Source organism: Babylonia areolata, chromosome 2 (assembly GCF_041734735.1).
Source record: "Babylonia areolata isolate BAREFJ2019XMU chromosome 2, ASM4173473v1, whole genome shotgun sequence".
Taxonomy (NCBI): Eukaryota; Metazoa; Mollusca; class Gastropoda; order Neogastropoda; family Buccinidae; genus Babylonia; species Babylonia areolata.
The window spans coordinates 42,661,288-42,683,522 of NC_134877.1; the positions used below are offsets into that span (position 1 = coordinate 42,661,288).

The 22,235-nt window shown below is 39.9% G+C and overlaps 2 protein-coding genes across 6 annotated transcripts in view; both read right to left on the reverse strand.

The window, feature by feature from the left end:
• LOC143279455 (ferroportin-like) overlaps nt 1–9,310 on the reverse strand; it is a 17,699-nt gene extending 8,389 nt beyond the window's left edge. Inside the window, exons 1-3 of one of the 2 annotated variants that reach the window (XM_076583498.1) lie at nt 8,918–9,310; nt 5,349–5,540; nt 1,328–1,484 (exon numbers count right to left, since the gene is read on the reverse strand). In XM_076583498.1, the coding sequence (XP_076439613.1) occupies nt 1,328–1,484; nt 5,349–5,405 (214 nt within the window). In that variant the 5' untranslated portion in view covers nt 5,406–5,540; nt 8,918–9,310. Of the gene's footprint in view, nt 1–1,327; nt 1,485–5,348; nt 5,544–8,917 lie in introns of both variants that reach the window. The other variant, XM_076583499.1, reaches the window with a different exon arrangement.
• Nucleotides 9,311–14,063: 4,753 nt separating this feature from the next.
• Nucleotides 14,064–22,235, reverse strand: part of LOC143301523 (rhotekin-2-like) — an 82,030-nt gene continuing 73,858 nt past the window's right edge. For 3 of the 4 annotated variants that reach the window (XM_076615908.1, XM_076615891.1, XM_076615883.1), the window contains 2 exons: nt 21,172–21,279; nt 14,064–19,065 (listed from right to left, as the gene is read on the reverse strand). In XM_076615908.1, the coding sequence (XP_076472023.1) occupies nt 18,854–19,065; nt 21,172–21,279 (320 nt within the window). In that variant the 3' untranslated portion in view covers nt 14,064–18,853. The remainder of the gene's footprint in view (nt 19,066–21,171; nt 21,280–22,235) is intronic. The other variant, XM_076615900.1, reaches the window with a different exon arrangement.

The window sequence follows — 22,235 nt, forward strand, 5'->3', positions numbered from 1 at the left end:
TCGTATTTTTTGTCACAACACATTTCTCTGTGTGAAATTCGGGTTGCTCTCCCCAGGGAGAGCGCGTCGCTACACTGAGAGTGCCAGCCTTTTTTTTTCTTTTCCTTTTTTTTTTTTCTTTTTTTGTTGTTGTATTTTTTCATGCGTGCAGTTTTATTTGTTTTTCCTATCGAAGGGATTTTTCTACAGAATTTTGCCAGGGACAACCCTTTTGTTGCCGTGGGTTCTTTTACGTTCGCTAAGTGCATGCTGCACACCTCTGTTTATCGTCTCATCTGAATGACTAGCGTCTAGACAACCACTCAAGGTCTAGTGGAGGGGGAGTAGTAGTTGCTGTTATAAGTATGTAGATAAGCACTTTGATGTTAATAATAGCGACAGTAATAAAATAGATAAATAAATGAATAAAATGTAAGTACGTGCAGAATTGATGGTGGTGGTTTCTGTGAATGATGGCAGAATCGGCAAATGGCTGTCTGATTGTTTTAAATCTAGTCGTTGTAAACAGCGGATAGTTGTAGCAGCAGTTTCATTAGCAACAGCAGCCCCCAACTAACCCATCCACCCCCCACCCACCCTCACCCCCTAAAAAAAAAAAAGAAAAAAAAAGAAAAGCAGTTGTAATAATTGATAGCAACAGCCGATGGAGCCATAGCTTCAATGGTAGCGGCAAAGCAACAGCAGCAGAAACAGTAGTGCCAGAAAATTGTCAGCATCAGTAAATTGATATTCTAGAATATATGGACAGCAGCAACAACAGCAAGGATTGCAGTAGCAGGAATAGCAGCGACAACAGCAGCAGCAGTAGTAGCAACACCAACAGCAGCAGCAGCAGTAATGGTAGCAACACCAACAGTAGTAGCAGCAACAGCAGGAGCAGCAGTAATAGTAGCAACACCAACAGCAGTAGTAGCAATACCAACAGCAGCAGTAGTAATAGTAGCAACACTAACACCAATGGCAGCAGAATCAGTAGTCGTGGCAGCAACACCAATAGTAGCAGCAGTGGTAGTAGCTAGCAACACCAACAGCAGCAGTAGTAGTAGTAGCAACACCGGTAGTAGCAGCAGCAGTAGTAGTAGTAGTAGCAACACAACACCAGCAGCAGCAGTAGTAGTAGTAGTATCAACACCATCAGCAGTAGTAACAACAGCAGCAGCAGTAGCAATATCAAACACAGCATCACTAGTATAAGTAGTAGCAGCACCATCAGCTGCAGTGGTAGTAGCAACACCAACAGAGACTGCAGCAGCATCGTCACACCGATATTAGCAACACCCACAGCATCACTGAGCATCTGCTGTCTCACTGAGAGAACAGTACCCACCCTTCAGTCGGGGGGTATTGTCCACCCAGTCGCCGACGATGGCGCCAAAGAAGAAGACGGCCAGCCCCGTGGCCAGCCCGTAAGTGGCGGACAGCTGGATGTCGTCCGCGATACGGACCAGGAACATACTGATGGCGAAATTCCACATGCGAAACCCCTGGGGTGTATAAAAAATAAAATATAAAATTAAAAAAAGGCCCAAGACTTTCACCACAATATAGCTGCGTTAACCGTTTATTACACACACACACACACACACACACACACACACACACACAGAGAGAGAGAGTTTTCTACTATGGATTTATTTGTAACATATTTATTATTCATTTTCAGATACATACGCAGTTGACCCTGTATGTCGACCCCCTGGGGACTCCCAGAAATAGTCAACTCATGCGACGGTTGACTTATCCACATCTCCGATAAGTCGATGTTTTCTGGCATAAAGTCGACTTATCCGGTGTGTGGATAGTCAACGTTTTTAAACATAAAACTAGCAATAATTAGTTTCTTGGGGGAGGGGGGGGGAGGATGTGGTTATTTCACTGTTTGTCTGTGTTCCATTGGTACATGTATGTCTCCTAGTGCGAGAAACGGGTTGGAAGATTCCCAGTTCATCGAGGAATTCCCACAACTCTTGGATTCTTTCTCATCAGCAAGTATTGAAGTTGTCCTTTTGGGCGACTTTAACTTTCACTATGACTGCCCCACGAACAGCATGTGTATACATACACATGTATACGAACAAAGTTAAGCATAACACATGTAAAGGAATATATTCTGTTTGGATGGATATATCACTACGAAACTTATTGCTGAGAGAAGAGTGAGTTTTTAAGGCCAGATTTGAAAGAGACGAGAGTCAGTGGGTCGGAAGGCGTCAGGGAGTCTGTTCCACATCTTTGGGGCTTAAAAAGATTTTATTACAAATTCCCCCACATCTTTGTCTCCCCAGGTCTGCGTTCCCCAAGGTCTGCGTTCCCCCAGGAATGTTCCCACAAATTCGTGATTTCTAAGTCTTTGTTCCCCCACGTCTATATGTCCACTGTTTATACTGCTAACCACTATTGACCGCAACCCCAAAGTGGTCAGATTGGGTTGTTTGTCTCGTTTAAGTGCATTATCGTAACGCCATGGCATGTATTTAATCGTTAACTGACCACTGATGACCACTATCTAAAAACACTGTTCAGATTTTATTCTTTTGAGGCGTTTATGCAGTTTTGTTTTTGTTTTGCTTTTGGGTCGTTGATTTTTTTTTTATTGTTGTTTCTCTTTACTTCTTGACAGGAGTTTGCCACTGCTGGTCATTGCTGACCACTGCTGACCACAACTGACGGCAATCCCAAAATTTTAGACTGCGGCATATTATCATGTTATGCAAAATTAAGACTTTTTTTGACTTGGTATGACTGACAAAGCACTAGCCAAAACCAAAATGCGCAGCTTCCTTTATGTTAACATTATTAACATTATTCTGGATTATGTGAACTATTTCGTGCAGTATTAGAACTTTTTAATCGGTTTTGACGTCAGTCCTCTACTAACCTCTACTGATAACTAACAAGGAGTGCATGGATGATGAAACAAACGTAGAACTGGAGGGGAATAGCCCTGGGGAACATTGACCTTGGAGGGGGGGTGGAGGGGTCGGGGGAATAAAGCACTTCCAAAACGAAACTATGGAGACATACAACGGCGGGAAACATAGACCTGGGGGAACTAACTTAAGCCTTTGGGAACATAGACATCATCCCTGTTCAAACCTTTCAGATTTTTATTTCCTGAAGATCTGTCTGAACTGTTTCCGGACTTTATCTTTCGACGATTTTTTTTTCTCTTGTCACTTGAATATTATTTTCTGTTATCTTGTGTGTCGTCTTTTGTCCCGTACAACGACTTATCACACAGTTCCATAATTGCAATAAAAACAAGCTTTTTTCCCCTTGAATTAGCATCCCAAACCCAGAGAGACATAATTATATGATTTTCGATCGAGCTTGATTATCACCTTCTAACCCTAACATCCCCCCCGTTCTGCCTCCAAGACACATATTCCCAGGGAGAGAGAGAGAGAAAGAAAGAGAGAGAGGGAGAGAGGAGCATTTGTACGCGTGTTTCAAGCAAACACAAAAAGAGCATTTTAAAGTAAGGATTATTGTAACATGAATTGTATGTTTTAAATACCATTGTCTTAAGAAGTTTATTGGGGGTTTTTAAGTTAGATATTCACAGCTGGAGTCTTAGTTTAACTGGTGTGTGTGTGTGTGTGTGTGTGTGTGTGTGTGTGTGTGTGAAGGTCTTTCGTCAAGGTCTCTCGATTTTGTGTCATCGTGTAACTTGGTTTGTGACTGACCGTCTTTCTCTCAGTGACTACATATCTCAAATAATCTGGCCTAGACTGTTTTTCGCAGTGCAGGATGTTCAGTTTCGTCGTCTCTGTTACACTCGGTCAGGAAACGTGTTCATTAGAACTGGTGTAACATAAGATAAGATAAGATAAGATAATGACTGTATTGGCTCATTAAGAGAAATTACACCAGGTGCGCCATAACAAACGTAGACATACCATTAAACATGACTTAATAAAAAAAAAAAATCAATAAACATATAAGACAGTCCATATAAAAAGTATTGCATATTTAAAGACACCAAGGTGCTTCTATTCTATTGCACACTGATTAAGAAAAGATAAGAATAACTTTATTATCTCATACAGAAAAAAATACATCAGGTACGGTAGCACAAACAAACACACGCAAGAAATAAAAAAGAAAGAAAGAACGAAAGAACACAAGAATTAACACACCGACGTACACAATAATCAAAAAGGTCTTAGTTAAGCAGGAACACACACACACACACACACACACACACACACACACACACACACACACACATCAAAATGGCAACGTCAATACTTCTGTTTGGTTTATACGCAAATTGAAGAGAGTCAAAAATGTTGGTTTGTGAAAGGTAATAGTTTGTCTCCCACTTCCATAGCTCACCCGGGGAAATGTTCTCCGAGGGAATCCTTAGACGTCTCCCGAGGGAAATTCGGGGACATTCCGGCGTGCTGTTTCGGTGTGTGTGTTGTGTGTCTTTGTGTGTGTGTGTGTGTGTGTGCGCGCGCGCGTGTGTGTTGTGTGTAAGTGCGCGTCTTAGAGATGGTGGGAAGAGGAGAAAAAGAGGACAGGAGGATCAGGAGATTAACGTGGATTAATTCATTGAATTTGATCAAATTATTACACCCTGTCAAGGGTAAAAGCACTAGTGCTATTGGTTTTAAGATATTTCGAAGAACATGAATTGTCGCTTGTCTTTTTCTTTTTTGGGGGGTGGTGGTGGGGTGCGGTGAGGGGTCAGTCTTTTTCTTCTATTTTTTTCTTGTTTAATAATACCTCCTGGAATCACGCTTTGGGATTCGGGTTTAAGAGGGTCATCCTTATGTTTCCCCAGGTCTTTCAACCAGGTCAAAGTTCCCCCAGGTCTGTACGTATCCCCCTGGGGGTGAGGGGGGGAGGATGTTCTGGGACACTGATTATCCCCAGGGGGGCGATTAAGGACACTGATGCATTCCCCCGGTGGCGATTTAGGACCTACAGAAGAGAGGTGGGGTGGATTTGGGACGTTACATAGGGTTTGACGCGGAAAAATTTCGCAACATTCACGGTTTCAGTACGGAACGTGACGTCATTGTCGACTGATCGGGGTGGAAACTTTACTTGGGCACAAATATCTGGTCGACGTATGCGAGGATATCCACTTACACAATGTCGAGTTAAGCGAGGAAAATTTACAGAGCTAAGAAGGCGACTGGCCGGAGACAAAGATATGTGTCGACTTAACCCGATGTGTCGACTTAAGCGAGGTCGACTTAAGCGGGGACAACTGTAAATCCACAGTAGAAAACACACACACACACACACACACACACACACACACACACACACACACACACACACACACACACACACTGTCAACTGGAACTGCACACTCACTCACTCAACTGACTCACCCAGGAGTACAGAAAATGGCTGCAGTACACAATGAGGTTGGCCTTGGTGACCCACATCTTGGTTTCTTCTTCTTCCCTTTAGGAGCGGTAACGGTGGTGCCAGACTGGTGGTAGTGCGCCGGCAGCCAGCAGACTTGTTCCTTTGATGAGGCTGGTTGTGGTGGAAAGGTGAGCTGACGCTTTGAAGGTCTGCTGCTGAACGAAAAAAGGTGACTTAGCCTAAATTATATGTTAGGTTTGTTGTTTTTTTTAGTGGACTTTGAGCTTTGGTTTGTGTGTGTGTGTGTGTGTGTTGTGTTTTGTTTTATTTTATTTTGTTTTGTTGTTCTTGGGTTTTTTGTGGGTTTTATTTTTCTTGGGGAGCGGGGGGAGGGGCGGGGGGTGCGTAGAAAGTTTCAGAATTTCTCTTTCTTGTTTTATTTCACTGTTTCCGTTCGAGGGCTAGATGAAAAAACGCATTGCCTTACTTCCTCTATTACCCCCAGAAAATGAGATTTATTCATTCTCTCACTCTCTCTTTTTATTTATATGTATATAATATGTGTGTGTGTGTGTGTGTGTGTGTGTGTGTGTGTGTGTGTGTGTGACATACATTATATGCACACATGACTATGTATAGTTATGGTATGGTGTATTATGCCGTCACTCGTGATTATTGCATTTGTATGATTGCTATTCTGGTATGATGTTTATTTCAAATCATCATTTGAATCATTTTACGTAGTTTATGTATTTAAATTATCAGCGATTCCGTCGTTTTCCGGAAGTGTGATGTTGTTGGTGTTGATTGTTGAGGTGGGGGATTGTCATGTTCTGTTTTCTCCTTTGAATTTAAAAAAAAAAATTATTATATTCACTTATGTTAGTTTATGCAATTAATTCGTTTTGCATTTTACTGGTCCAATTTTCTCATTTGTCTCACAGCTAGATAGATAGACAGACACATACATACATACATAGACTGCTAGATAGGCCAGAAAGAGAGATGGATGGATGACAAACGATGGACGCTCAAGCACTTATACACACACAGGTGCGCAGGTCTGCATTTAGGCCTACATATGTATGCACGCACCATTCTTGACGGCATACCTACCTTACATCCATAAACTGATATATAAAATACAGACACACGTGATCAAATTGCTTGAAAACACAAGTCTGCAAGTACTTTACTCTCTCTGTGTATGTGTGTGTGTGTGTGTTCGTTTGTTTGTTGTTTGTTTGTTGTTTGATTGTTTTCAAAATATTCAAGTGAAAACAAAACCTCAACAGCAAAAAAAAAACAAAAAAAAACAACAACAACTTTACCTTCAAGCCTTCAAGACAACAGGACAGAGCTAACACTTGGGAAAAGGCCGTTGGAAAAACTCAGTCACACAAACACAAACAGATTAAACAGATCGCAATCTCCCATCCACGGAAAAGGAAACGTTGCAGCATCAACAGTACAATTCCCATTTCCAAACTCGGCCATTGTCACATTTCTGATTCTGACCCTGATGTTCGTCAGGTCGCCAGCATGCCAGTCACAGAATGTACACAGTTCACAACAAGCAAAGGACCACTTCATAGAAGCAGGTACCATTTCATTTAAAAAGAAATTTTATATATACTATTATTATATATGTGTGTGTGTGTACCGAGTGATGATTGAAATCATGACGGCTGCTTATGGTCTACCACCGGCCTGATTTCTCACTGAATACAAGTTAATTTTCATGTCTTGTACTCTCTCTCTCTCTCTCTCTCTCTCTCTCTCGGCTGGCAAAACCAGAAGGGACCAGGTCAGAAACGACGACATCAGACATGTGGTTTGTGCTACACATATCAGCCAGTGCATAGCACACCAGTGCGCAATAAAACGATTTGCTCTCTCTCTCTCTCTCTCTCTCTCTCTCTCTCTGTGCCCCTTAATTTCTCTCTCTCCTCTCATTCCCCTCTAGTTATGTCGTGTTGTAAATACCACATTACCATTCATGCAACCGTGATTATATTGTGCCTGCTGTATAATGATCCCCACCCCGTTTGTTTCATTTTATTGTTTCCCCTTCGAGTGCAAGGTGAAAAAACAGCATTGTCAATTCAATTTAACACACATCCAAGCGTCTGCCAGCCTGGTTCGGGCACATATGCGCCGAGAACAGCTTGAACAATGCGTTTGAAAAAGAAAATCGACGTTTTTCGTAAACATTCACACAGTTATTCAGTGGTTTATAAACCGTAGCTGTTGATTTTCACTGTAAAAAGAAATTAGCAAGAAAGCGCCTCTGGTTTTGACCGGTGCTCAGTACATTTAATGGCTGCACACGCCACCGAATGAATTTCTCCACAGGAAGCTAGCCATGACATTAGTATGCGCACTTTTGTGTTTTTTTGTTTTTGTTTTTTTTTTGCTGCCCCATCATCTGCACCGTTTCAGTGGCATTACTCCCACACAGCTCATTTACATCCCCCCATACACGGCCACACCCGGGCTCGTCCGTCGCAGTCCCAGCGTCGGCAGTCCACAGGGAAGCATCGATGTTAGGTCGCCAGGAGGCCACACACCAGAGGAGACCCTGCACTGCTGCTGAGTCACTTCGGTGGTGTTCAGTGGTGCCTGTTCTGATTTAACGTACTTAGGACACCACCTACTAAGCCCCCGTACTAACAACGATAATGGCTTAGTCGTGGAGCCAAACTGAGTGAGCGTCCCTCCCAGAGTGGAGACCACCACCACGTCCCTCAAACAACAGCCCCCCACGAATCTGTCGACATTGACGACATTGACAGGACTCACCCCAAGCACGGAAGTGGAGGGGTATCGAAACTGAGGTCACCATGAGAGCAGGGCATGAAAGGCCACAGACTTTGAGACTGTTTTTGTTTATATTGATGATGATGAAGGAAGAGGATGACGATGACGATGTTGCTGTGGAGGTCCAGTTTGGTTTGGGACTGCGTGACAAGGCTGTACTCTACGCTTCCTGTCATAATGATATCCCGGCGTTAACCAGGCCCGAGAGATACAGACACTTGCAGTGTTGGTCACGTAATTAGAGCAACACACCCAAAGACGCATCCTTGAAGAGGATGACACTCGACTGTGTGGTCTGTCTCCCCAATTAAGCCCACAGCACACTCAACTCTGGGTAGGAGCCGGCCACGGGCCGAAAAACCTACCTCCTCTGGGATTCGAATCCGCGTCCTCCCAGCCGTCAGTCCGCGACGCTAACCACTTCGCCACGGCGGCTGGTGCACTCTTATAAATAGTTTTAAAATATAATAATACAAAAATTTTAAAAAGTCCTAAGGATCTGGCAAAAGGTTGATATAACCTAAAAGCCGTGACATATGATATGATAGGATAGGATGTGATGTGATGTGATGTGATGTGATATGATTTGCTAAGAAAACTTTCAGTATCATTTCACTTTGCCACCCAGAAGAAAAGGGTGTACGTTCCGGAGTGGTCCTCAACATTCTGTGAACCCTGTATACAGCTGAAGCCACTTCTTTCTGTGAAGTCTGTGCAGACACTGTGTGTATACATGCAGTCAGGCACGGTGTAAGTATCCTAGTACTACCTGCCGCATGTGAAGACTCCCAGCGACGGACCAGGCGGAGGAGGAAACCTTTCCCAACGGCTGTGAAGGCGGAAGAGGATGACCAAAGGGCAGCGGGAGCTCTTATCCTTGGCTGGAAATCCTCCTAGGAGACGGAGCTCCGAAGAAAAAACCTGCACCTGTCGATGCCGTCCTACACGTGGCAGTATCTGCACCTGTGGGGCTCTGAGCGTCAGTAGGCGAGAGAATGGGGAAGGGACTGCACAACTCCTCACTAAAAAAAAAGTCACCTACTCATCCGTCGGTCCGACGGGAGACCTCATCAAGTGTGACTGAAAGCAAGAGAACATGAACAGTCACGCGTGTAGTCTCCCTGAGCATAATCGTGAACTAAATTAATTAAACTTGGCCGAGTTATCATGGTCATGTGAAGAGAACTCGAATGCGAACCCAAACATGGCCTTGGGCTTCAAAAACACAGGTAGCATGTGGTGATGGGGGTTAAGTGGTAGTGGTGGAGGGGGGCGAGGGAACGGGCGGGCATGGGGGGATCCGTTAACATGGTGGGGTTGTGATTTACCTTCAAATACAGTCCAACCAGTACTGTCATAACAGCAAATGTTGTATTGCCCGTTTGGTTTTGCAATGGCCACTTTGATCAAAATGTAGATAAATATGTAAAAATGATTATCCACCACTCATCACCATTTGTAAGGCAGCTACAGCTTCAGGTTGTATGGCAGTGAGTTCCAGAGGGCAGCGACTCTAATCTTATAGGCAATGTTCATGTTGTTAGTACAGTATTGAAACGCTGAATATGGACTTTTCGCATCATGGTCGCTCATTTTGTCACACATATATAATGCAATGAAATGGATGACTGGAAACAATTATCAGTTAACTTATTAAATATCTTGTAGTAGTCAGTGCCATCTCTATTTATAATTGATAATGATGAGAACCAAGTGAATTTATGTAGCGCCTGTTCTCTAAATAAGACTCTAAGCCTTTACAAAAATTGGTAAACACACACACACACACACACACACAAACAAACAAACAAGAAGTAAACAATGAGAACAATGGGGTGGTGGGGTGATCACTACGTTAGTTTATAGAAGTTAAGACTTGAATAAGTGAAGTTGTATGCATTCCTATCAATGAATGTAGATTCAGCAGTCTCAGTCTGTCCTGATAGTTCCATTTTGGTTGCTATTTTCAATACTTTTTCAGTGTATGATGATCAGTATTTTAAAAAAGGGTACCAAATTACCATATTCGAAATGCTGTGACAATGTTTGGTTATTCCAAACTTCTAGTTTTTCTTGTTCATTGCCTTTATAATGTATTTGTCAAATGTGCACATGTAAGCTTGTTTGTTGATGCCAGAGAGTGTGTGCATGTCTGTGTGTGTGTGTGTGTGACCTGACTTAATCACAGTGTGTGTGTGTGTGACCTGACTTAATAAAAGTGTGTGTGTGTGTGTGTGTGACCTCAGTTAATCAAAGTGTGTGTGTGTGTTACTTGACTTGATCAAAGTGTGTGTGTGTGTGTATGTGTGTGTGTGTGACCTGACTTAATCAAAGTGTGTGTGTTTGCACACGCGCGCGTGTGTGTATGTGACCTGAGTGTGTATGTGTGTGTGTGTGTGACCTGACTTAATCAAAGTGTGTGTGTGTGTGACCCGACTTAATCAACGTGTGTGTGTGTGTGCACACACACAAATGCAATGCATGCTTAGTGAATAAGTGAACAAGAAAAACAGACAGCCAGAGAGGGTTATGAATGAGTGTCGTTTCCAACAACAGGGCATTTCAGTTTGCTTGTGTACTTCTTTACTTGCTTTCTTTAGTTGTCTGTTTAATTGTTTTTCCTTGATAAAAATACAGACTCATAATACTCAGCAGTTGTCACTGTCAAACAGACCAAAGCACCACAAGACAACAAAAAGCAACAGAGAAGTGAATTTCAGACATTTTATTTGTCATTGGCACTGTACAGCTATTGAACGCCAGACTAGAAACTTCCAGGAACTCGCATTCACTTCCATTCATCACCTGATTACCCATCGTCAAACATGTCCTTTTACTGTTGTTTTTCCTCTTTCTAATTACAATTTCAAATAAGTCACATAATCATTATAACAATGTTTTTTCAATCAACAGAATTGTTGATTCATTTCTATCTTTTCACACATATACCTTCACATTTACACACACACATATACACACATACACACAAACACATACACACAACCGATGAGCTTAATGACATGTTAACACTGTCATAGTAATCTGTCACAATAATCATACCGTTTGACATAATAATAATAATATTAATTACAAAACGTCAGTTAGTACAATATTCTATGGTCCTCACCATTTTATACTCATCAGTTAGCATATCATCATACAAACACTGGAGAAGTACAGACAATAAGACTGACCACAAAAAAAAAAAAGAAGTCATATTACGAAGGAAGCCTCAGCAGACCAGTGTAGAACAGAAGTAGCACACTGTTATTGTTAAAACAAAGCCCTGAGAACAGAATGAATGGAAGAGATAAAGGTGGAGAAGTAGAAATACTGAGTATCTACAATAACGTCTGTGTTTGTGTGTGTACATGAGTGTTTGTGTGTATGTGTGTGTGTGTTAAGCAACAATCCTTCAGTGCTATTGATAATCCATCATATTGTTTACATGAAAATACCAACATCATCATTATTCTTCAAAAGCTGTTCTTGCCATTGTCATTAACAATTTTAACAAATCATGATACAATGAAAGAACACATGTTTCCACTTTAAAAACAGAAGCAAACCATAAAAACGTTAATGAAAAATTAATGTGATCTGTAAACATAAGGCTTGAAACAATCATTTGCAGACTTAACACAAAAATAAAATTCAATTGACATAGCAAATACTAATTTTGCATTTTGGCCACAAACACAAGAAGCAATCATAAATAATACGCTTGGTCATGATTTTCTTCAGCTCCGAACCATACAGATCTTACAACTGCTCTTTGCTAGTGAGACCATTCACCCCCTCAAATAAAAACATGTGACATTAATTCAACATTGTATTCTCATAAATGCCTTCACAGCCAGATGGGCAGCCATACTGAAAGAGCAAAGAAATAGAGATGAAAACATCAGCATTGATGCCTCAGGCATGGCTGTGTAAGGACTGGGAGCAAGCAACGCAGAAGAGATGCCACTGATCTGGTGCATAGGATGAGGCAGCAAAAACTCGAACAAAACGCACAAAAATCCCTAACATTAGACACTGTTACTTCAAGACCTTGCCAATCACACAGGGCCATATCAGGACAGCCCAACTAAATGTGTAAAAACACAAGACCCTGTCACATCTTGGGGAAAAAGTAATTTAAAAAACAAACAAAAACTGCAAAACGACAGAATCACACAGATCTTACTACTGTAACACAGTTCATTATACACTTTCTCAACCATTATGCTCCTTAACACAAATAATGTTAAGCCCTTCTGCATAATTTATCATCCTCAGATTACAGAAACTTTTTTCTAAAAGGATCTAAAATACATAAAAGCCACACACACACAAAAAGTTTTAAAAGCCATACAGGCCAAAAAAACACTGCCATATCACTACCTAATTGCTAGAGCAAAACAACAAAGACTGCAAAAAAGGTCTACACCAGTTAGAAAAAAAGGAAGGGGAATGGATTGGGAAGGCAAAAACACACACACACACACACACAAAACAAACAATGAAGGAAGAAAAAAGGTAGAAGCAAAGCGCAAAAAAATTTGAGAATGTGAGAAGTGTCTAAAGAAACTACCCAGTAAAACACAAGCAAGGAATGATGTTCTAATAAATCCACAACTGTTCACAATACTGTAACACAGTTAGCCAGCACAAACCCCTTCAATACGAGAAAGTGCCCCAATCAACAAAACCAAACTGTGGGTGGAAAACATTCCAATGTCAGATGGAAACAGTGAAAAAATTTGAATACTGATTTAAACAGTGTATAAATTGCAATCCAGTGTTAAATAGGAACACTCTATATATGCAGATTAAAAAACATTCTAAAAACTAACCTGGTTTGAAACAGGAAAAATGTCCGTCTTTATCACCCTCCCCATGAATTCTCTTGAAAACACACTTCACATTCCTTCACAGCCTTTTTTTTTTTTTTTTTTTTTTTAATGATACACAAAGCAGCAGAAAGTTGTCAAACGTGTCATCTGCTCAAACTGTCTGTAGCCTAACGACAACACATCTGTGTGTTTTCAAACTGTCTACACCCTGGCCACCACCACTCACTCACATCCCCCATCTATGTGTGTTAAGGTCATGTGACCCGAATGTACACAGCCGGGGCAAAACCAAAAGAGGAGCCCTTTGCTGAGGAATAAGGCCAGCCACTCGTCTTCATGCTCAAATGTATAAAAAGGAGCTAGTTCATTCTGAAAGGAGTGTTTTCTCTTCAGCACAGCCAACACTTGTTGGAGGAGGAAAGAAATCTCTTTTGAAAAGTAAAGTGTGGTAATGACTGTATGAACAAGAGAAGTGTAGGAGTCGATGAAAACAAAGCGCCCTGAGGCTGTGACCATGCAAGGGGCAAACCACTGCACCCTACACCCCATTACACTTACAGCCTCTCTCTCCCCAACATCAAATTAATTCTAGAAAAAGAAACATTCAATTAAAAATTCAAAAATGTGTGTCATGTCCGCATGACACATAATATTGTAATTTTTTTAAAATAATGAACATGCAAATACTGATGTATTTGACTCTATAATAACATTATTCAAAATGTATATCTATATGAGTTAAGATGGAGATATTTCCTCTAAATCTTTTTTATTTTATTAAAAAGTAAATAAAACAAACACTTGGTTCAAAAGTGGGTTACACAATGCAAAAATAAACAATTGTGTCCAAATTCAATATGGAATGGAATAACAATATATCAATACTATACAACATAGAACTGATGCACATTTTTTCTCAAGAGGATAGTACAATATAATGATATACACACCATATCAGCATAACTTTATATTGTTATCAAACTTGCAGATTGTATAATACATAAGTACAATGCTACTTTTTATTTATTTGTTGTTCTTGTCTTTTTTTATTTGTCTTTTTTTTTTCACCTTTGTATCTTGTTTCTATTTCAAATATATGTTTTTGATGTGTTGTTTTTGTTTTTTTGTCCTAATGGACCAAAATGACAATGCCAGATCTCCTCACGACAGCTGCCAACAGAACGGCGTGGTGAGCTATGACATCTTCCTCATGTCCCCCCAACGACCCCAGCGGTCGAGGGAATGAGTGAGTGAGTGAGGTTTTTTTTGTTTTTTGCTGTTGTTTTTTTTTGTTGTTGTTGTTGTTGCTTTTTTAAAAATCAGCAACACATTTTCTGATTAGATTGGCACATTGTCTTTCGCAGATCTGCTTGATGGAATATTCACTGACACCGGAATGTATCCAGGGAAAGGGGAGGAGAGCAGAGTTTCAGTGACACTGTGTTCACAACTGTCAATTTCAATATCTTTCATAATTTTGTCTTCTAACAACTGTGTTCACAATTATCAATTTCAATACCTTTCATGTCTTTCAATAAATGTGTTCACGATTGTCAAATCAACTTACTTTCATGGTTTTGTCATTGAATAACTGACATTGTAATAACATTTGTCAGTTTCACTCCAGTTCATGATTTTGTCTTTTAATAATTTGCCAATGAATTACAATCAGAAGACTTTCTTCTGAACTTTCTTTCAAGAGCTGTGCCTTTTTCTTAACTTTTCATGGATTGAGTAATTGTACCAAGTAAGACTTAAAGAACAATTTGTTAAAATAAAAAAGCACATGTACATGTCAGAATAACAAAGCACAAAGAAATTAGATCAACGTTCAAACATTTTCATTCAACAAACACACACACACATGCTTAAAAGTTCAGACAATCGTAAAGGATTTCTACCAAATGCTCTGGATCTTTTCCACAACAGACACAGAATGCCTCATACTCATAAGAATTCTTCTATTGCTATTGAATTCCACTAGCAAACTTCAAAATCAACAAACAGTACGCACACACACACACACACACATACACAGATGCACTTGCATACTTACACATGCACATGGCAACAAACATGCATATGCATATAATAATATATGCACAATTATGCACACACCTACACTCATCTACAAACACTCACACACATGTACATCAAGTGATCACACATGCACATGTACACACAGACATTCCATGAGACATTCTCATTTACCTACTATTATCTTACCACAACTGTGCTTGTCAACAAACCACAATGTTGTATGGCAATACGCAGAATAACACAAAAGGGGAAAAAAAACCATAAAAAGAGCATGAAGGAAGCCCCAACAACACAACTTAACAGACAAGGAGACCGACAAAATCTGATGAACCAATCAGTACAAAAATGAACACAGTGATTGGGGCAGCCAACCACCCAAATACACCAGTAGAAATTATGACATGCCCATTCGAACCATCCCATCGCTTCCTTATTGACACTTTTTGTCCAGTTTTACATTCAGGTTTTAAGCAGTTCATTTCTTGCTTAGCAATTACCTTAAAAATAATTATAATAACCAATAACGACTGACAAGAATTCTAGTCAACTTGAGCAACAGTATTGCTCAGTCTGGGCATGAGGCCCCTATTCTCTGGGTCAATAATCATTGAGAACATGCTGTTGTTGGACCAAATGCACCAGTGCAACACACATCTGTTTAATTTACCAGAAGCTGTTAGTCACACATAAAGCATTATAATCTTCTCCCTCTGATTTTTAAATGATAGCATACAAATGTAAAAATTAACCTTTCAAAGTAACTGGATGTTGACATATGTGATGGGACGTGAAACACAATGCCTTCCTTACTTCCTTCTCCCTCTCAGTCAGGCTGATAATTTTTATTCAAGTATCATTTTGTTCTTGTGACCCTATGAACTATTTAGCACACAGCAGCATTAAAAACTGTGCAATATTAATCATGTAAAAGCCATTCTAAAATATAAAAAAATAATTAAAAAATGTGTAAAAAAAAAAATCAAATACAACACAGGAACAAATAAAAGTAGTCAAGTATCCCAACAAGATAACAAGCCATTTCAAGTACATCCTTCAATGTACACAAAACAATTGTCTTCATAAGCTGAGTACACAGGTCAAATGTACATGTGCATGTATGTAGGTGTGTGTGTCTTATATATACGTGTGTGTGTGTCTGTGCATGCGTGCGTGTGTGTGTGTGTGTGTTTCCTTGGTGAACTTCCTTTCTACAGTGATTGTGATCTTAATTCACTGCTCCATAACAGTTTCTGTTACTACGTTAATGATTTTATTAGCCAGACAAAAATGTTTCTTTCTATTCCAGACTGAAAACACAAGAACAAGGCAACCCTAATCATATACACAATGACACTTATACTGGTAAAGCTACATAAAATCACTGGAAACATAAACGTACACACACTAGATCATACGTGCACATTTACACAAACTCGTACACAAATCCAAACACACACACACTCACATACACACATAGCCCAAACATTAAACAGGCAAAACTGACGAACGCAAGATAAGAAAAAAGGGGATTCGCTGGTTGCCTCACAGTTACAAATTTGGGATCATTACCAACATGTTAAATATGATCCACGCTTGAATTATGTACACTTACAGGCCATACATGTGACCTTAACTTGTCCAGTTATATTCAGTTAAACATAGCTCCTAAATACCGTTCAGATACACACAGCTTCAACGTACTTGAAAACAAACTGGCAAAGATTATTTCTTAAAACAAGAAATGATTCTGAGTATCTGTACCTAAATAAACCAAAAACAAACTAAAACAGGCCAAGTGGCTGTTGTAAAAAAGAACAAAAAACATTTGACTAAAAACAAAAATCTTGGAAAGTTAAATACTGCATCATCATCAGTCTTGTAAAAAAATTTTCTCAACCCAAGAATACTGGCTGGGCTTCCTCTGATGCCTGAATGCAATACCGTACCTATTTTGGGCAGTGAGGGGCCAAAAATTGTCATGAAAAATGTCTTCCACTGATACAGGTTCAAAATAAAGGCCTCACATCACATCCAAGGCCACATAACATAAAATAGAACAAAACAAAACAAAAAGTTTACCCGACTTCTTGCACACGACTAAATCATTATCAGTACTGTACTTTATGGCAGTTCTTTACATCAATATATCTCCAGTCCTTGATTTTTTTTTCGTATAGCCTGACCATTCCAGCTTGAAAATAGCTACATGTAGCCTCTTCCTGAGTTACTTCCCTTCTAAAACATTTAAAGAGTTCCTTCCACAACATTTCAAAGCAATGACACATTTGTATCGAGAATTTAAAAAAAAAAAAAAAAAAAATCAAAATGTCTGCACTGAATTACTGTTACATGGCTTTATACTGACTATTGGATAAAGGTATTCTATGACAAAATGGGGCAGAATCTTAAGAGATAAGATCCAATAGTTTAATTCTGGATGAAAATACTAACACTGAGTTTGATGCTGATACCACCATACAATTTTTAGCAATGGACCAAACAGGTCATTTAGAGGAAATTTGTTCAGAAAAAAAAATTACTTCAATTGGAGCCAGACTATGTGGATTTGCACTGTTCGCCTTGCAACTAGGCTGGCACGGCAGCAGAGAATGGTTCCTGGCAGGCACTGTCCAAAATGATGTGACAATAACCATACCACCTCTCCCCTTGTCTGCTGCTCTGGAGTAAGCCTTTGAACTTCTTTTTTCCTCTCTCTCTCTAACTGATTTCTTTCCAGACGAGTGAAATGTCTGCATATGATTAATGGCTCAAAGGAATAAGAATCACAACACTCTTCTGAATACTTAGAACACACACACACACACACTTTTTCTGAGGGCAGGATGTAATAAAGCTGTAAAGCTTATTCTTTTACGCTCAGTAAAGACCATTTTGACACACACAGAAAAACAAAACAGCCCCATCAAGAGGTGGAACTAGCCCTATATATATTTATATATGACTGACAAAGGAAACTGCACACTGTATTAAGCCTGATTTAGAAAGTCACTCTCTATCCCCATTCTTGTATGACCTTAGTGGGTTTGTTCTTATTCCATTTCTTTTGGTCATCCAGCATCGCTTTATTCTTTCGCTCTTGATGCGATCAATCCACATAAGTCCTGTCCATAGAAAGAAAATTGTGCACTGGACCTAAATCCCACTTTCTTCTGTCCAAATAAAATGTACTGATGTCATTCAAAAATGATCAGCTCTATTATTGTAAACAAGGAGCAACATCATTACAATTATCAATACTATTATAAACAAAGAGCAATACCATTAAAAATAACCAAAAATGTTGGTAAACCAAGAACAGTGAAAACCATACCAATGTCATCATACTTCTAGTCTTACTTCTAGTGCCTTCAGTCCTCTGTGACCTATCAATGGCACTATTCGTGTTCCATAATAGACATTTGCTGGCGCTGTATTTAATCCATCATAATTCTGGCATCAATCGTTCCAACTGGCCATACCAGCAGACAGTGTGTGTGTGTTCCCATCACCTTCCAGCAGCCAGAGAGACATCAGTCTTCAAAACAACGTTATCTCCAAAGTACAGTTCCAGCATTTCACAAGAAGAAGATGCCACGGTCTTCACAAACCACATGCATCCATTCCTTTCACTGTCTTCACAAACCAGGTACATCCATTCCTCCCACTGTCTTCATGAACCGTGTGGATTCATTCAATCTTTCACAAGCACCAGCGTTGCACAGGAAGCAGCTCTCGGCCACCTTCAGACGCTACAAGTTACAAAAGACATGCCATTCCTCAGCTGGTCTGTTATTTTCTTTTTTTCCCATCAAGGTTGGAGGCTGCGGCTAGCTGTGTGAGGAGGCCCCTCCACCGTGGGTGGGACTGCCGCGAATCTGGTTGGCCTCCCCCATGAGGGTGCTCAGCATCTGGCTGAGCTGGGCATCGTCCACCTTGAGATCGCTGACGATGCTGTTGTCGCTGTCCGGGTCTGAAAGAGAAAGGGAGAACTGTTCGTCTTGCACCAACAGACGGTACCTCTTCTTGTTAGGAGTGGAATCTGTGGGTTAGACAGACAGAAACAACAAGGACACATGTGACAAAGTCATGCAAGAATGGAACGGAGAAAAGAAAAAAGGTTGGGTAGTATTATCTAAGACAGGAATATCAAAACAACTGTTTGGTTCGGCGGAAAGTTAGAGGAGCCTTTTGGGAGAGGTGCGTTTTGCAATTTTCGAGTTCAGCTCTTCATGAACAGTGTGACTAGTTGTGACAAAAAGGTTGCCAAAACGGCACAAAATCTGTATTGACATTTTTTGTTGAGGAAGAGAACACAAGGAAGAAGGCAAAGTGAGCCACATGCTGTAAACCATGATCAGACCTAAGCACACACAGTTATGGCTCTCCTTCCCTTCCCTGTGTCCACTCATTCAGCCCAACAGAGAACTGTCCAGTCATGACAAATGTTGCCATTTTCAGCCTGATAACTTTGGAATTCCCTCTGAACATCTCTCCTTAACCCCATGACTGCTGCTGACAACTACCGTAAAGTTCGGTCTATAAGCCGCGACTTTTTACTCCAGCTTCAAACTCTGGGGCTTATACAATGATGCGGCTTATTTGAGGATTTTAACGATCCCGGGAGTGTCATGTTCTCGTCTATTCTCAGCTGCCCTTCAACTCACCAAAATCATGATTTCTGTCCATGAATTTTTGAATGAGCTTCAGGATAGTGTGCTAACTGTTCACATTTTATAAATCAAATCCGCACACATTAAAGCCTTCAGATCAGCATTCAGTTCTACTCTGCTCAAGCGTACACCCTTATCATGCCGAAAACACGACGTTATGCCTATGATGCAGCCTTCAAATTGAAGGCGATCGACCTAGCAGACGACAGTGCAAGCAACGAACCAGCAGCAACCTCCACCTTCATGTTCATGAAGTGAAAGCGAGGCTGAAGTCAATGACAAGATGGCGGATGAAGGTGTGCTGGTTCTCTTCAACTCGGACACTGAAGATGAAGATTTCAGTGGATTCAGTGAGCAGGATGACACTGAATAAATGTGACTATCCCTAAATTATGGATCTTATTTTCGTTGTGTTTATTTATTATTTTTTGTGGCACTAGCAGTATTTTCGCTTGCTTTTCTTTGTGTTGTTCCCGCTTGTGTTTATTTCATAACCTACAGTATTGACAGCTTTTCTGTAGTATCAGTATGTGTTCATGTATCGGAAATAAGTGCGACTTATAAGCCAGTGCGGCTTATGTATGTATAAAGTTCAATTTTTTCCAAAATTTAGTGGGTGTGGCTTATATACCAGTGCACTCAATGGACCGAACTTTACGGTATGCTTATCAGTGAAGGACAGTCACTTCATTGGGATAAGGCAGAGCTTTCAGGTCAGGATGTCAGCTACCATTCTGTGTTGTGGATTCTTCCTCTTGGGACTGAACCGTTTTTGTTCAGCAACAATCACTCACATCAATGATAAGTACTTTAAAAGTAGTTGCTGCACTTCAAACTCACACCAAACTGACGTCATTTTACCAAACTGACGTCATTTCACCAAGGTTCAGCAGTTGTTAAGGGGTTTAGGATCCTACGCTCCTCCTTTCATGTGGTCCGTTATTTTTCCTCTCTTCATACACTTCTTTTGTTTTGTATGCAGCTCTTAATGTATCTTTCCAATGTTTTATTATGTATAATCAATCACTGGTGAAAAATTGGCAAGGAAATAGTTTTGAATTACCCTTGGTATTTTAGGGAGAAACTTTCAGCATTTGCTGCTACAAAGTCATTTAAAAACCATACTGTATACATGTACAACAAACCAGACTTTGCAATAAGATGTTCAAACACTTTAATGAAACAAATACATATAAATATATACCTGTCCCATATCTCCAAGGGGCTGCATGCTTCCATGCATTTTCTTTCTCACTATAGTTATCCAATACTGCGACTTCGTGTGTCTGTGCATGCATGAATGTGTGTACAACTGTGACTGTGAGGGTGGATCATTCCTTTCTCAATCTATACATTCATGAACCATGCTAATGCTTCAAAATCACAACAACAACAACAACAACAAATAAAGAAGTAAATATATTCATATATATATCACACAACAGTCTAAGGGTGAGATAAACCCCCTGACTTACCTATTAAAGGTGTGTCTTCATATATGGAACTCTTTCTGTAGAAGGGCACCTTGTTTTTGGTGGGGGATCTGAGGGTCATCACCTCATCACAGGCATGTTTCCACAGGGCTACACACACTCACACACACACACACACAATGTATGCATGCATGCATACACACACACCACATACACACACAATCACGCACACATATACACACAATATTATGGCATGAAAATACATTTTTAAACAATGTTATAGAATGCATAATGTCAAGGTGAAGTGATAAGGAAAAGAAAAGGAAAGGATTTTCTGTCACCTCTCTTGCCACCAACCATATTATATATGGCTAGATATGCCTGGATTTTGATGAAATTTGGTGATGATGTTCCTTAGTTATATCTTACATACAGTAGAGTTTAAAGATTTCAAAATAAATGTAAATATCTAATTATGCAAAATATTCATTTAGGGGTTAATAACCAGTACATATAAGGGATTACTGCAAACATACACATATAATTCAATCATGATTTATAACAAATGTACATATGATTTTTTTTTTTTTTTTTTACAATGAATGAATGATGCAAATACATCAAATACTATATTTCATAAATTCAGTTAATGACTGAAAGAAATACTGGAGTCTACATAAAGAAAGATTTTAATGCTGTATATAAATTTACTAATCAGATTATACATTTCTTTGGAATAAGTACTTATGTAAGTGTAAGACGCATTCAGCACAAAACATCTTACATAAACCATGGGACTGAAATATCTTTACACCCGACACACTCAGACTGAAGACCACCTGCCCACCCCACAATCTCCCCCCAACACACACGCACACATATACCCACATACATGCCCTGCACACTTACAACACGCAAAACATATACACCAGGCACATTATCGCATGATTTAACAGATTCAAATTAGAAATTTTGATAACCTAAATGTAGATCTATAGTATAAACATGTTACTGTGACGAAATTCTTTCAAATGCATATATACATTATGAAAGTGTGGCTTTAAAGTCTTTCGTACTTAGCTTTCCATAAAGATTATTTGAAGCTG